The sequence below is a fragment of the Pipistrellus kuhlii genome, unplaced genomic scaffold (genome assembly GCF_014108245.1).
Source record: "Pipistrellus kuhlii isolate mPipKuh1 unplaced genomic scaffold, mPipKuh1.p scaffold_m20_p_5, whole genome shotgun sequence".
In the NCBI taxonomy this organism is placed as follows: domain Eukaryota; kingdom Metazoa; phylum Chordata; class Mammalia; order Chiroptera; family Vespertilionidae; genus Pipistrellus; species Pipistrellus kuhlii.
This window is the reverse complement of record NW_023425551.1, coordinates 39,018,475-39,032,726: the sequence shown is the minus strand read 5'-3', so window position 1 is coordinate 39,032,726 and position 14,252 is coordinate 39,018,475. Positions and strand designations below refer to the sequence as shown.

The 14,252-nt window shown below is 39.8% G+C and overlaps 1 protein-coding gene and 1 pseudogene across 4 annotated transcripts in view; one reads left to right on the top strand and one right to left on the bottom strand.

Moving 5' to 3' along the window:
• The window catches only part of KLHL32 (kelch like family member 32), a 169,073-nt gene that overhangs the window by 74,500 nt on the left and 80,321 nt on the right, over positions 1-14,252 (top strand). For all 4 annotated transcript variants that reach the window (XM_036415116.2, XM_045572696.1, XM_045572695.1 and 1 more), the window contains exon 5: positions 11,223-11,321. In XM_036415116.2, coding sequence (XP_036271009.1) covers positions 11,223-11,321 — 99 coding nt within the window. The remainder of the gene's footprint in view (positions 1-11,222; positions 11,322-14,252) is intronic.
• LOC118705976 lies at positions 3,371-3,679 on the bottom strand (annotated as a pseudogene).

Here is a 14,252-nt window from a genome sequence, read left to right as displayed (position 1 = left end):
AAAAAATCGCTCAGATGTTCACACAAACATAAACCAGAATAAAAGTGTAAAACAATATTCACCAAAATTCTCACTTACTTACACATTCTATATTATCTGTCCATGTTTTCCCTGGTATTTTTCCATATGCCTAAGTAATTATATAAAGATTTTTGTGATTATAATTTACTTCAATTTATTTTCTGAAATTAGGTGTAAATATCGATTTATCCATAAATGAATAATATGTAAATAATCTCTTATTATAATCCATTTTTTCCTTTTATTTGGATTGTTTTCAATAAATTTATAGATCTGAGATTACTTGATCAAGAGAAGGAACTTCTTATTCGTGTGTGTGAATTGCCTTCTGGAAGAATTTTATAATAGCTGCTGTTGGATAATAAAATTTTTAAACTTCTTTCCTTAAAATAGAATTCTTGAGCCCTCTGCTGGAAGCATTTAGTATCTGTCTGAAGAAGTAGTGTATAGGAGTTTTACAATTCTAAATAGAAGATTTTTAAAAAGAAAACCAATTGATGGCAAAATATATGGTCTTTGTGGTTAATTTCAAAATAAAAAACATAACTGGCCAAACATCAATTTTTAAGAAGATTTATATTTTAACTAGATATCCATTGAATGTCTTAAATTAATTTGTGAGTATTTATTTTCTTTGTGTACTTCACAGAAACCATCCATTTGTATTAATAGTTTACTCTCAAACTGAGATCCATTAATTCATCAAGTACTTACTGAGCACCTACTATGTATTAGGATTTACTAGAAGTAAAGAATGGATGGATGAAAAAATGCTCAGGGAATGTTTTCTCAGAGTGATTCAAATTTCCAGACCAACACACTATTGCACTTGTTAGAAATGGATTTCCAGTGGCCTGAATTATTACTGTGTATGGAGCACAGTGAAGTACCTGAAGATATTCAATGCTCCAAAAGTTACACTAGTTCAGATAAGAGAATGAGTAATAGAGCCTTAGTGCTTTGTAGAACACTCCTGGATATTGATGGTATAATTTTCTTAGGAAGAATTACTTCACAGCTTCCTTCCATGACATGAAGCATCCCCAGCCAGGTGCTCCTGAACACCCCGTGTCCACCACTCTCTCAGCATGGACTGCACCACAGTGCAGTCATTCCTTCTGGCTCTTTGCTTCTGTCTCTGCTCCAGCACGCATTAGTAGCATAATAGTGGCCAGCTACACGTGAACAGTGGCTTCAGCCCTATTCATTTTTTTCAGAGACCTTCCATCTTTGGCTGTCAGTATTTTAAGTCATGTTTCTTTCTTTTCTGCTCATGCTAGCATTATAAGAAACTAGTTCTGTGTGGAGAAGCCCAGCTTCATCAGTAAAACTTTATGGGATGTGTTCATCACCTTGAAAGAGCACTAGTTATAAAAGTAAGTCTTAATTATTAATTTGGCTTTTTTATAACTGGTAATGACCATCATGTTTCATTATATTTAATTGCTGGGACCACTTCTTTCTCTTAATGTTAGAAACTATCAAAAAAATGTTCTGCTTTCTCAGATAATGAGGCCATTATTTTTAAAGGTGATGTAAGTGTATATAATTTATCTCTACATTTTGCTAAATAATATATATTGTTAATTTAAGCATAATGAAGAACATTGTATTGGACATGACTAGCTGACAGAATGATTAATCTCACAGCTTTGAAATGCCAAAGTCACATTAATGGAGAAGGAGCCAAAAATGTAGGGTTTGTTCATCCAATGTGAAGAAACTCAGCTTTCTCATAAGAAGAATTACTTACAACTTCATTAAGTGAGGCATCCCAAGGCAAGTGTTGTGACAGCTCCCTGTGGCGACCACTATCTTAGCATTAATCATACCACATCTAAGAATTCCATTTGACTTCATTCTTCCCTCTCTTCTAAGGCACCTAGATAGAGTATTTAATCCATCATCCTTCCACTGTTCTAAAATAGGGAAGGAAGAATCGGTTTCAGGGGCGATGGACTGGAAAATTCCTTAAGTCACATTAATGGTAATAAAATTATTGCAGGATAGCAAAAGTTACCAGTTTTCCTGGTAGTGCAATGTTAGATCCTTATCTATCCCAGGGTCTCTTCTTGACATCTTAGAGAAGGCTAGGCTATGCTTCTGCAACTTGCTTGTAACCTTAGAAATTTCACATAAAGCAAGCGATCTTGTGTAAACGTGTGAAGGAAGATAATAGAATCTCAAAGTGATAGCTACACCTCCCTTTTAAAAACAACAACAGTGTTTTTATTGATGGATTTTTTTTTTTTTTTAAGAGAGAGGAAGAGAGAGAGAGGGGGAGATAGAAACATCAATGATGAGAATCATTGATCGGCTGCCTCCTGCATACCTCCTACTGGGGATTGAGCCCTGACCAGGAATCAAACCCCAGTCTCCTGGTTCATGGGTTGATGTTCAACCACTGAGCTACACTGGCCAGGCTACACCATTCTTTTTTTTTTAATTAGGATGTTTTAATTATATTATTTTTTCTTTGTGGTTTTTAACAGTCTTTAAAATAGTCTGAAAATCAAATCTGTTTTTTTCTTTTTTTTATATTCTAATGAACATAAGTTAGTCCTTTTTTTTTTTAATTAAGAAAAGCAAATAAGAATGTATTGGCTGCAGAAAAACACACACAAAACAACAACAACAACAACAAAACTCAGAACAGTGAAACGAGGAAGGGCATAGAAGGAACAGGAAAGCCTAGGCTGGGCTGCTTTATCTCACTGGGGAGTCAGAGAAAAGGGGCCCTGGTTACAAGTCTCATGGGGTCCCTTAGAAGGTAAGGGATATGTGCCTATTGGGGGAGAAAAGGAAGGAAATGGCTCAAAGTAGTACTTTTAAACATTTGATATGAATCTTCTAGAAATTTGTAGAAGTGTTCTTGCTGTATTTGGAAGGAAGCCTCCTTAAAAAATTAATTAAAGGCTTGCCAAAACCAGTTTGGCTCAGTGGATAGAGCGTCAGCCTGCGGACTGAAAGGTCCCAGGTTCAATTCCGATCAAGGGCATGTGCCTTGGTTTCAGGCACATCCCCAGAAGGGGGTGTGCAAGAGGCAGCTGATCGGTGATTCTCTCTCATCGATGTTTCTAACTCTCTATCCCTCTCTCTTCCTCTCTGTAAAAAATCAATTAAAAAAAAATATATATATATATATATTTTTAAAAAGCTCAATCATCAAATCACAAATGTATTATATACAACACAATCCAGTGGTTACCTTTATGTGGATACATTATTACAACTGTTAGTTGAAATGTCTGTGTCCCTTCATTTAGCACTTTCAATTAGATTGTCCTTGATGAGGATTAGCACGTGACCAGGCTCCCTATGAAGGCTTTTGACATCATTTTTTTTTTAATCCAAAATGTGTTTATTGGGATGGTTCCCCCACTCATCTTGATTCAAGGTGCTTTTAGTGCTGTTTCCTTCTGAAGGATCATCCTTCTGTAAGCCTTGCTTTCCTCCTGTTGGTTGGAAAGAATAGTGGAGCAATCAACACACAAAACTACTGTTTGCACATGGCTAAAGATGGTGGTGATTTTATAGCATCCTGGGCATTTGACATCCATGGAGTAGGAATCGGGGCTCTGCACTAGGCACTTCGTGTGTTTCCTCTTCTCTTCTGAGAGGGATGGAGGAGGTCCTTAGCGAGAGGCAGGTTGTCGTGAGGAGGTCATCACTGCTGGAAAGGCACTTTTGACATTTTTTAAAAACATTTCTTTCAGGGACTATAGTTTTCAAACTTGTGAATTTTACTAAATAATTCTAGTAGTTTCTCTTCTAGGATGTACAACAGCCATGAACATAAAATAGGATGGATCCTGCCATCCATCTCTCATAGGTAAAACATGAGATAAGATACTCACACATAATTCATTCACAGCAAAAACACATACTTGCATGAAAAAGAAACATGATAATTAGCATTTATTGCAGATTTGTCATCGTAGAAACAGTGTTCAGAGCCTTAGTCTATATTCTGATTGCCTACACAATATCCATTTCCTCTTTTTTCTTTGTACGGAGCTTCAATTAGATTGGAGACAGTAGTGCTTCTAGCCATAAAAAGTCAACTTCCTGAGTTCTTTTATAGATGTGGTAGTCATGTGACCTCGACCTGGCAAATGGAATGTAAATGGAAGTCTATGTGGCAGTGGTTGTAGGAAACCTATTGTTTTCTGGTGAGTAATGACAGACTTAGCTGGCACATGGTTTTTGTTGTATCGCCTTCTCTTTTCTTTCTGATCTAATGGAGATGCAATGTCCAGAGATATGGCAGCTATTTTGTTGCCATGAAACCATAGGCTAAGATTAGCCACATAGGAAAATACAAGGAGCTTGGTTTGTTTGCACGCCGGGCTGCCTAACCCAAGTGTTGTGGAAAAAATAAACCCATACTTGTTTAAGCAGTTTTGTTGACACAAAGCCATACACAGCTGTAGTGATACAAAGCATTTTCTCAGTTCTTAAAACAATCTTTTGAGATAGGTATTATTTTCATTGTATGGGGGCACATAGAATTGAATCATTTTCCCAATCTCATTATTCCAGTAAGTAGAGGAGCCAGGATTTGAAGTCAGACAGAGTGACCTAGCGCCCATGGCCTTAGTTCAATGTCTGTGGTAGTTTGGAGACCCAGGAGATTAATCCCAGCTGGAGGTTGCATGCAGGGGAGAACTTGAAAATCTTTGTACAGGATGTGGATCTTGAAGACTGGGTAGGGTTTTGACATATGGATATTGAAAAAGTTAGGATGAAGATTATCAAGGTGAAGAAAACAGTATTGCCTGAGTGTGATCAGTTGACTGTTGGCTTTAGCAGAGGGAGCATAGAATGCAGAATTAAGTTGTAGAAACTTAATTGTAATTAAGTTATAAAAACTTAATTGGGGGTCACATCATGAGAGTTTCTAAATACAAGGACAAAAAGTCTGAACTACATTAAAATCTTAGTACCTGATTTATGGAAAACTACTGAATTCTAATCAGTATTGCTTAAATCAAGCATTTCGACAGAAATATTTATGGACATTTCTCAAATGATAGAAACATTTTAAAAGTAGATTTCATATGCTTTATTATCCTTACTTGATTTTTTTTTCTTTCCTAAAAATAAACTTAAGGCGTCAGTGGTAGAGGTGCTGTGCTGTACATGAATAATTTAGAAAATTCTTTTGCTTTTAACATAGGCGCCACCTTGTGGAGAAACATATCTTTAGTGTAATGGCTTAGAAACAAAAATTACATTCATGGCAGTTTCTTACAGCTAGATCTTATGGTTCATGTTCTGTCTACAGAAGTCTCTTGAAGAGCTTTATGCAAATGGTTTTATTTGTTTTGAATATATGATCATTTAAAATTTATTTATTCAGTAGTATTTAATTTATCTGTTGGTTTATAAATTCAAAATTGTGGTAATTTGACATTTTGCTTTACTATACAGAAAAAAAAAAAATCCCAAATAAACAAAATATTAAAAAGAGGGGAAATTTACTCATTTATTCCTATAAACAATATTAGGCCACCTCTAATTTTCAGTTGAAGAGTGCTTGTGTTCCTGTGTGCACAGTTGTGTGTTTAGTAAAGAGCTTAGCTGTCTAGATTTACCATGTTCAATTCCTTCAGGGTACTCTATCCACAAATCCAGAAGCAAGCAACTTAAAAGTTTCCTGTAGCACCCTAGACAGTTTGGCTCAGTGGATAGAGCGTCGGCCTGCAAACTGAAGGGTCCAGGGTTCCATTTTGGGCAAGAACACATGCCTGGGTTTCGGGCTCGATCCCCTAAAGGGGGCATGCAGGAGGCAGCCAGTCAGTGATTCCCTCTCATTGATGTTTCTCTCTCTCTCTCCCTCTCCCTTTCTTCTCTGAAATCAATAAAAATTCATTACAAAAAAATAAAATAAAATAAAAAGTTTCCTAAAGCAAGAAATGAGGAAGATAGCTTTGAAGACATGAGCTATAAAATTTTCTGAAGATGCTGACTTACTGTTCATAAGGGAGGGGAATAGGTCACCCTACGACTTGTCATGCTGATTCAAGAAAATCCCTACCAGCAACTAATTTAAGAAGCAACATAAACATGGGAGGGAAAATAAAGAGAAGAAAAAGAATGACAAGACTGATTTGAGAGGGTGGACGCTCGGTGATGTGGGAAGAGGAGCTGCAGGAGGAATGGCAGGGACGCCAGAGGGTCTGTGTACCACATCAGTCCTAGCCCTGCCCTCCCGGAGCCAGCCAAGCGACGCTTGGGCACTGGTGGAGGTGGCCTATCCCATCATGCCTTGTGCAAAGAATCACCCGAGACCCCTTACTCCTCTTCCATTTGTTTCGGGTCCCATGTCCTGCCTGAGGAACTGGAACCAGGAGCCCTAATCTTGTTCTAGCGTGAAGGGTCTTCATTAGAGTTTGCAGTTTCAACTACTCATTAACCACCCCTGCTGCTCAGGACACATTTGGGCTAAGTATTCAAGGGTGCCTCCTTCCAGCAGGGCAATGGGACCACTTCATGACTGAATTCTGATTAATAACGCTCACTGGTAACTTTAGAGACCACCACCTTCTACTGCAATTGTCGCTCTTACCTCTATTGCTTTGTCACACCAGCCAGGGTCACCCTGACCGCAGCCCCTGGCCGGGTCTTATCCCAGTTGATCAGAAGGAGTGGAGTCTCAGCATTTGAGGTAGGGCTCGGCAGTGGACCTTTCCTCAGGTCACATGACTTAGATTGCCATAAGCTGCAGGAGAGGTTCTACCATGAGATGGTCAGCTCCCCCGCTAGCACTGTCCAGTTCCTCTCTTTCAAGTTCAACCCCTCTGCATTCTGCCAGTGGAGGTCAGGGAGGAGTGGGTTCCGGGAGATAATATTCCGTGCCAAGAGGTAGTCGTGAGCCGCCTGAGGTTGTACCACAGCCTCTTTGTTTAACCTGGAGAAACCCCAGCCCTGCCTCCACGTGAGCAGGTGAGCATCACTGAGGCAGTGCCCAGCCCCGTTAGGTGTCTGTAATGTTTCTCATCTTCCCCACTGCGTCCTGGACCACTCGGCTTTTAGCATCTTGTATTTCTTGATCTCAGTTGTTATTCAGACATGTTTTGTCCATTGTTGATGCCTCCCTCGGAGCTAAGCTCCTCCAGTTTGCTGAATGACAGGATGTATCAAAATATTAAACACTAGCTTCTACTCCTCCAGTCTGAGCTTTGAACTCTCTGGGGACACCCTCCCTCCCTGGAGGTGGTCCTCAAGTGACCCGTCCTCCCATTTGTCCTGCATTGAGTGCCAGACTGGATGCAGATGGACATTTGTTTCTGAAAGGCCTCAATGGGACCCGCATAGGCTTTGAAGGACTGGACCTTAGCTTCCTCCATTGTCCTACGTACATGGGCTTGTCTGAGAGCCCTTCCTTCTGCAGGAGGCTCTTCCTCAGGCAATGATTCTTGGCAGGTGACAGACAAATTCACGATACTGTAAATTGTAAGCCTTTGTATTCCTGCCCAAACACAGATTCTCTGGGAAAAAATACACCAGAACCAGTCACCAAAGATCAACAAAGTTGAACTGAAAAGACTCTAGTGCAACTGGCACTTGCAAACGCTGGTTCTGTTTCCATCTGTGAGACCCAGCTTTCCTGGTAGGTTTTTTTGTGTGTTTTTTTTTTTTTTTTTTTTTTTTTTTTTTTTTTTTCTCAAAGTGGATCCTTTAAGAGCACCTAGGGATTTTCTGTGATGCAGTGTCTTTTAGAAAAACTTATGTTATAATGAGGGAGAAAACAACAACTACAGAACAGTGAAACAAAGGCAAAACCCATCCCGGCAGGGGTTTTCCAGGGGAGGGGTTGTCCAAGGGGGCCCGCTGGACGTGTTGCATGTGCTGTGGAATATTCCTCTTGTCTCTCTGTGATATCTGCCTTTGTGCTTGGCATTACCGAGCCTGGGAGGTTATCGTGAATGCCAGTCCTGTGTAATAAGCGCAACTGACAGGATTTAAAGGCTAAGCCTAACCTTTCTAATCCATCTATTCCCCATTCCGTGCCGCAGGCCATGCCTCTTCTGCAAGAATATACTGCATTCTTGCGCCTGTGATGGGAGCTGCAATAATTTCCCGACTGTCAGTCAAAGCCTCTCTCCTGGAGGAGTTGGGGAAATGCAGGTTTCTCCTTCTGACTAGAAGGAAAAGGAGCTATAAAGACTTTTCAGTATACGATTATAGTTCTCCCTCTTTTCTGTTAGGTTAAATTAATTAATAGAATAGACTAATTAAAATTAGATTAAAAATTAATTCTGAATCTTAAAGTATACTTAGAAATTAATTTATCCATAATTTGTTATAAAATAAATTCACTGATATTGAGAGCTATGTGTTGGGCATTGTTCTAAGCATTGGAGATACTAAATAAATCAGGTCTCTGTTCTTCTGTATCTTCTTTGAGTGGAGAAACAAAAAAAAAATAATCAAATAGACAAATATGGACTAAGTCACAAGGTGGTAAACGCTGTGAAAAAGATAAAGCAGAATAAGGAGATAGGGAAGGAGGAGGGCTGGAGTCCAATAGGGCCTCTTCGGGAAGATGACATTTGAGCAGAGGTGTGAAGGACATGAGCGAGGGAACCACGCTGGTATATGGAGGAAGAGTGATTGGCAAAGAAAGCAGCTAGTTGTAAACACTAGGGTCCTCAGTGTATTCAAAGACCTTTTTATGTTACAGTGAAGAATTTGGATTTTTTTTTCAATGATGTAAAAAATCATTGGCGAGTTTTAAATAAAGGAGTGACATGATTTTATTTATGTTTTTAAAGGATCAACTTGACTGATGTTAGTAAAAACAGCATGAGGGGGCAAAGGAGAAAACAGTTCAGTGGTTAGGAGGTTATTACATTTCATCCAGGAAGACAGTGGATTGGATTAGGCAGTGGTCGCCAACTTTTTGGACCCCATGACCACCAGTGGTCCGTGGACCACCGGTCGGCAACTGCTGGACCAGGGTGGTATCAATGGGAGCAGGACTGAGTGGTGATTGGGATTCTGGAACTATTTTAAAGGTAGAGTCAACAGGAGTGGCTGGTGGGTCAGATGTGAGATAGGAGAAAAATAAGAAGAGTCAAGAATGATTTGGGGAGTTTAGCCTAAATCACTGAGAGCAGCTGTTTGCTGAGATGGAAGGATTGAGACTGGAGCAGGTTTGATGGTTGGTGGAGAGCAGTGTTTTTCAACCTTTTTTGGGCAAAGGCACACTTGTTTCATGAAAAAAATCGCGAGGCACACCACCATTAGAAAATGTTAAAAAATTTAACTCTGTGCCTATATTGACTATATATAAAGTAATTCTCTTGAATAGGAATCAAATAAACACAAAGAAAGTATTTTATAATTACTTTATTATGAAATATTAAGTAAACAAAATAGTGAAAAATTATAAAATTCTTGTCTTGTCTGCACCTACGGCACACCAGGCAACATCTCGCGGCACACTAGTGTGCCGCGGAACAGCGGTTGAAAAACGCTGGTGGAGAGGATCAGAGTTCAGAATGGGGCACGCCCAGTTTGAACTGCCTTTCAGACATTCATGTGGTGATATGTCATAAGCAGTTGGATATAATAGTCTGGAGTTCAAGAGTGAGGTTGGGGCTGAAGAAACAAACGAGTATAATCAGCATAAATAGTTTTAAAGCCATGGGATTGCAGGAATCATCCACAGAGTAAGTGGAGAGAGGGGAGGAGAGATCTGAGAATGGAGCTCCGGGCATCTCCAAAGTTTACAGATTGGGAAGGAGATGGAGAAGGGGTGGTTAGTAAAGCACAAGAAACCAACAAACCTTGTGCCAGAAGCAAGGGAAGGAATCATTCCAGAAGGAGAGCAATCAACTTTGCTGACTGCTGCTGGCTTGAATAAGATGAATTATTGAGAAATGACTATTGGGGTTGGCCACTGGATTTGGAGGTCACTTGTGACCTTTATCAAGAGCACTTTTAGAGAAACCATTTGAACAAAACTCAACAGGGGTGGGTTCAAGAGAGAACATTGTAGAGCTATATAGCGGCATTATTTAGACAACTTTTCCTAAGGAAATTTGTTATGAATGGCTTATTTGTATGCTAATGCAGATATGGGTAGGTGGCTGGTAGATGTGGTGGTGAGAGCCTTTGAAAGATCATGAGGTTTGAGTAAGAAGAGTATGGGGGAGAGCGTTACGTGTGGGAAGTCGCAGAATGGAGCTGAATGGACCACGTCAGTGTTTCTCATGCTGCCCTGCGCATCAGGACCACCAGGGGCTTTGTTAAAGCACCGGAGTCTGGGCCTCCTCTGGAAGTTTCTGATGCAATCAAGTCTGGGGAGGTGCCCAAAATTTGCAATTTTTACAAGCTCCCAAGTGGTGCTGGAACAGGGACTCCACTTTGGGAACCACTGGGCTCGGGAAAGGGGAAATGAGTTCAGAGGTTGCGAGCAGCACTAAGACCTTCTTGGGTCTGGCAATCATCCCTGTAAAGTGAAGCTAGCCAACGTGGCTATGGGCTTTTCTCCAGCCTTGTTCAGTAGCTCAGGAGCTGGCAGCAGGGGGCACAAAGTTGGAATTCACCAGAAAAAAATGAAGAGTTGATATCACCAGTATATCTGAGAAGTTTTACTTCTCTGTGATGTCTTTGTTATGAGGATGCTATTTCTTCATCTTTCATTAGAAATAGAAAATATTAGAGAATCGGAGATTGAGAAAAATGGAAGTTTATGGTTGAAATTTACTGTTGCTGGACGTGGAAGTAAAAGGAAATAATATCACCTCTGGTCTCATATTGCAAGTAGAAATATAAGTCCTTATCCCTGAAGTATCTGTTAATCATACTGTTACAAAATTCTGAAATATACTTTGAAAAACTAAAATTTGTTTTTTAAATGAGATTAGTTTTTAGAAAAAGTAAAATTTGTTTATTTTTAAATAGTGAATTTTAATACTATTATATTATTCTTTGCAAGTGGTTTATATACTCCTACAAAAACAAGTTGTTAGGTGCAGAGCCTTACACACATGAAATGAGTATAGGAAATGAGAAGTCTGCTATTAGAGTGAGGGCCACAGCTTGTTAATCAGCATGTGGGAAAGAAGTGACTTCCATAATTAAGACAGGGCATGTGAGGTGGCAATTTAAATATAGCCATCTATTTTCCATGTTAAGCTGGTATTAATTTTTAAGTAACTGGTAGTTTTCCTTTCATTAAATAACAGATTTTGCTGGAGCCGGGTGTGATCCAGGATGTGTTAGCGGCTGGCAGCCACCTGCAGCTGTTGGAGCTCCTCAGTTTATGTTCCCATTATCTCATCCAGGTATGTGAGCTAGCATCCTGCCAACACGCCCTTCACAGTCCTTCCCTCTGTCGTGACAGGCGGTACCTCACCAGCTGACAGGTAAAACGGAATGGGGGAGGGATGTGGTCTCCGCTGTTAGAATTTCTCCAGGACACGAGCTGAGAGCTCCTAGGAGCCAGCTGCAGCTGCAGCTCTCGAGCCCTAGCTCATGGCCTCCACCCTCCCTGCTCACCCCAGATCCCCACCACCCTTGGGCAGCAGAGAAGCTCAACAACCACGCACAGGGGTCACTGCCAGGGCCGGAGAGATGACGCTGGAACAGATCTTGATTTGAAGCAGTGCTGTCTGGATTCCACGTGAAATAACCACAAATGCACAATAAGTTGGATAGTCCTTTAAGAATTCAGTAACAGAAGCTAATATATCACAAAGTCATATATATATTTAATTAGCACATGAACTTCCCAAGCAATACATGCTGGAAAAATGAGTGATCTGTGCATCTTCCCTTGACTTGCTGGGGTGATCAGGAAGGCTCTGTGAGGGCAGGGAGAAAAAAAAGCCTATTGTGAGTTCACACCAATGTTTCACCTTCAGTCCTCAGCAACTTTAGGTATTTTGTTTTATTTCTTTAAAAAAAAAATACCTCTATTGATTTCAGAGAGGAAGGGAGAGGGAGAAAGAAATAGAAACATCAGTGATGTTTGGGGACTGAGCCCAAAACCCACACATGTGCACTGACCAGGTATCGACTGTGACCTTCTGCTTCATAGGTCAATGCTTGACCACTGAGCCAGGCCAGCCAGGCTCTTTGCACATTTTTACAGCAAAAAATCAGAGATTCACAATGCACCCAAGGTGACATGGCTGATGAGTGGTGGGCCTTTCTGATTCTGAAGACCATTATTTCTTCTTGGATGAAAACCCTTTGGCTCAGGAGGAAGATAGGGGACTTCTTGGGCAGATGGTATGAGATATTTTACACAGAGTTCAGTAATAATTCCCTGTTTTGGGATCCTCCCATTTCCCTCACTTGTATGAATTTTGCTGGCATTTGTTACAGCATTATAAAGAGTGAAAATAAAAATTTTAAAATGATAAATCCACACAATTTAATTCTGCTATCCTTGTGAATATGACATGAGGTTAGTAAATAGAAATTTTTTTTATTTGTTTCCTGCTCAGTTATTTTATTTCCCTCCTGATTTTTCTCTCTAATTTTAAATATGGCCTTGATTATTGACTTCTGTTACTCACTAGGTAGTTTCCAAGTCTCTTTCTGCTACATCATCTTATTTCATGTTCCCAGCCACCTTAGGAAGTAGGAACCAGTGGTTCCTAGGGTGATGGTGTGAGGGATGTCAGCTGTATTCAACTGAGAAACAATTCAAATACAGTATATGAAAAGTTTATCATCTCAACACATTTAATCTAATAGTAAATGTTTAACTATTTTTTAAAATATATTTTATTAATTTTGTACAGAGAGGAAGGGAGAGAGATAGAGAGTTAGAAACATCGATGAGAGAGAGTCATTGATCAGCTGCCTCTTGCACACCCCCTACTGGGGATATGCCCGCAACCAAGGTACATGCCCTTGACCGGAATCGAATCCGGGACCCTTCAGTCCCCAAGCCAACGCTCTATCCATTGAGCCAAACCGGTTTCGGCTGTTTAACTATTTTTATTTTATTTTTATTTTTCCCCCCTCAATATTGTTGGGTGATATGGGAGAGAGATTTTCAATCCCTTTATGCAAGTAGCAAATGTAGAAAGGTTACTTGACTTCAAAGGTGTGTGTTAGACTTGTGAAATTGAAATTACTTTTATATGACATTTCTACATCAAATATTGTAACTTGAGCTTTCAATATTTCACTTTTTTCCATGACAGGTATAATCAGTGATATATGCTGACAAAAGTTTGGTTGTTGCTGCTTATCATGATGCGTGTTAAAATTGTGTGTCTGTATAGGTGTGTGTGCACCTGTATATTAGTTTTCTATAAATGAGAATTCCAGATGAACATTAGAAGGTCATAAATATTTTCCCCTATCCCACCAGATGAATTTGTTGAAATATCAAATGACTGTGGGCTTTGGAATTTAATTCTTGCAGTTTATTATTTTGCTGAGGAAAACATGTAGCTTGCATACAGATATATTTTGTGGGCACATCGTTTATTATTAGCCTGCTTGAACAGTGGTTGAAATTTTCATTTTCTTTTCACCAATATGCTTTCATCTCATTCTCTTGTGTAACTTTTACTTTTCCGTTTTATCTGTGACCATTGCAAGATGTCCAGTGCATGGAAGGAAACTTTGACTATAAGAGAACTGAAACCATGTGTATGTAGAAGCCTTCATTACGCTACTCTTTTAAAAATATATACCCTCCCTCTCCTTGGGGATTATAAAATTACCAGACTGGGTCAGTCTGCTTTTATATTTTGACACAGTCTTATAACAATACTTTATTTACATTTTTTTTGTATTATTGCTCAACTGAGTTTTAATTTTGTATAGAACCATTTTATTGAGTGTACAAATGTTTTATTAAAATGAAAAATCTTCAGTGCTTAAAATGTACTTAGAAATGATGCTCCATCAATTAAGGATAATCTCCATCCTTGTTTAGTACTTGATTCAACTAGGAGTCTGTGAAGCCATTCTCCTCACTAAAATGTCTGGTGTTGTCAAGTTACCATCCTCTCTTTGGTTTTCTTCCAGAGGTGTGAAGGGTAGAACCCTCTCTTATACTGCCTGCTGTTCTCCAGGGCTCATTAAAAAGCATGTTCAAGGAGAGCCCCTTGGTTGATATTCAATGACCCACCCCTACCCCAAGCCTCCCTGAGCCTCCTAACCACCGCTGTTGCCTTGGCCTGAAGCTCTTCTGCACATGCATGGATGCTGCTCTCTCCCACCACCCAGCAAAGGGTAGGGCACCTTGA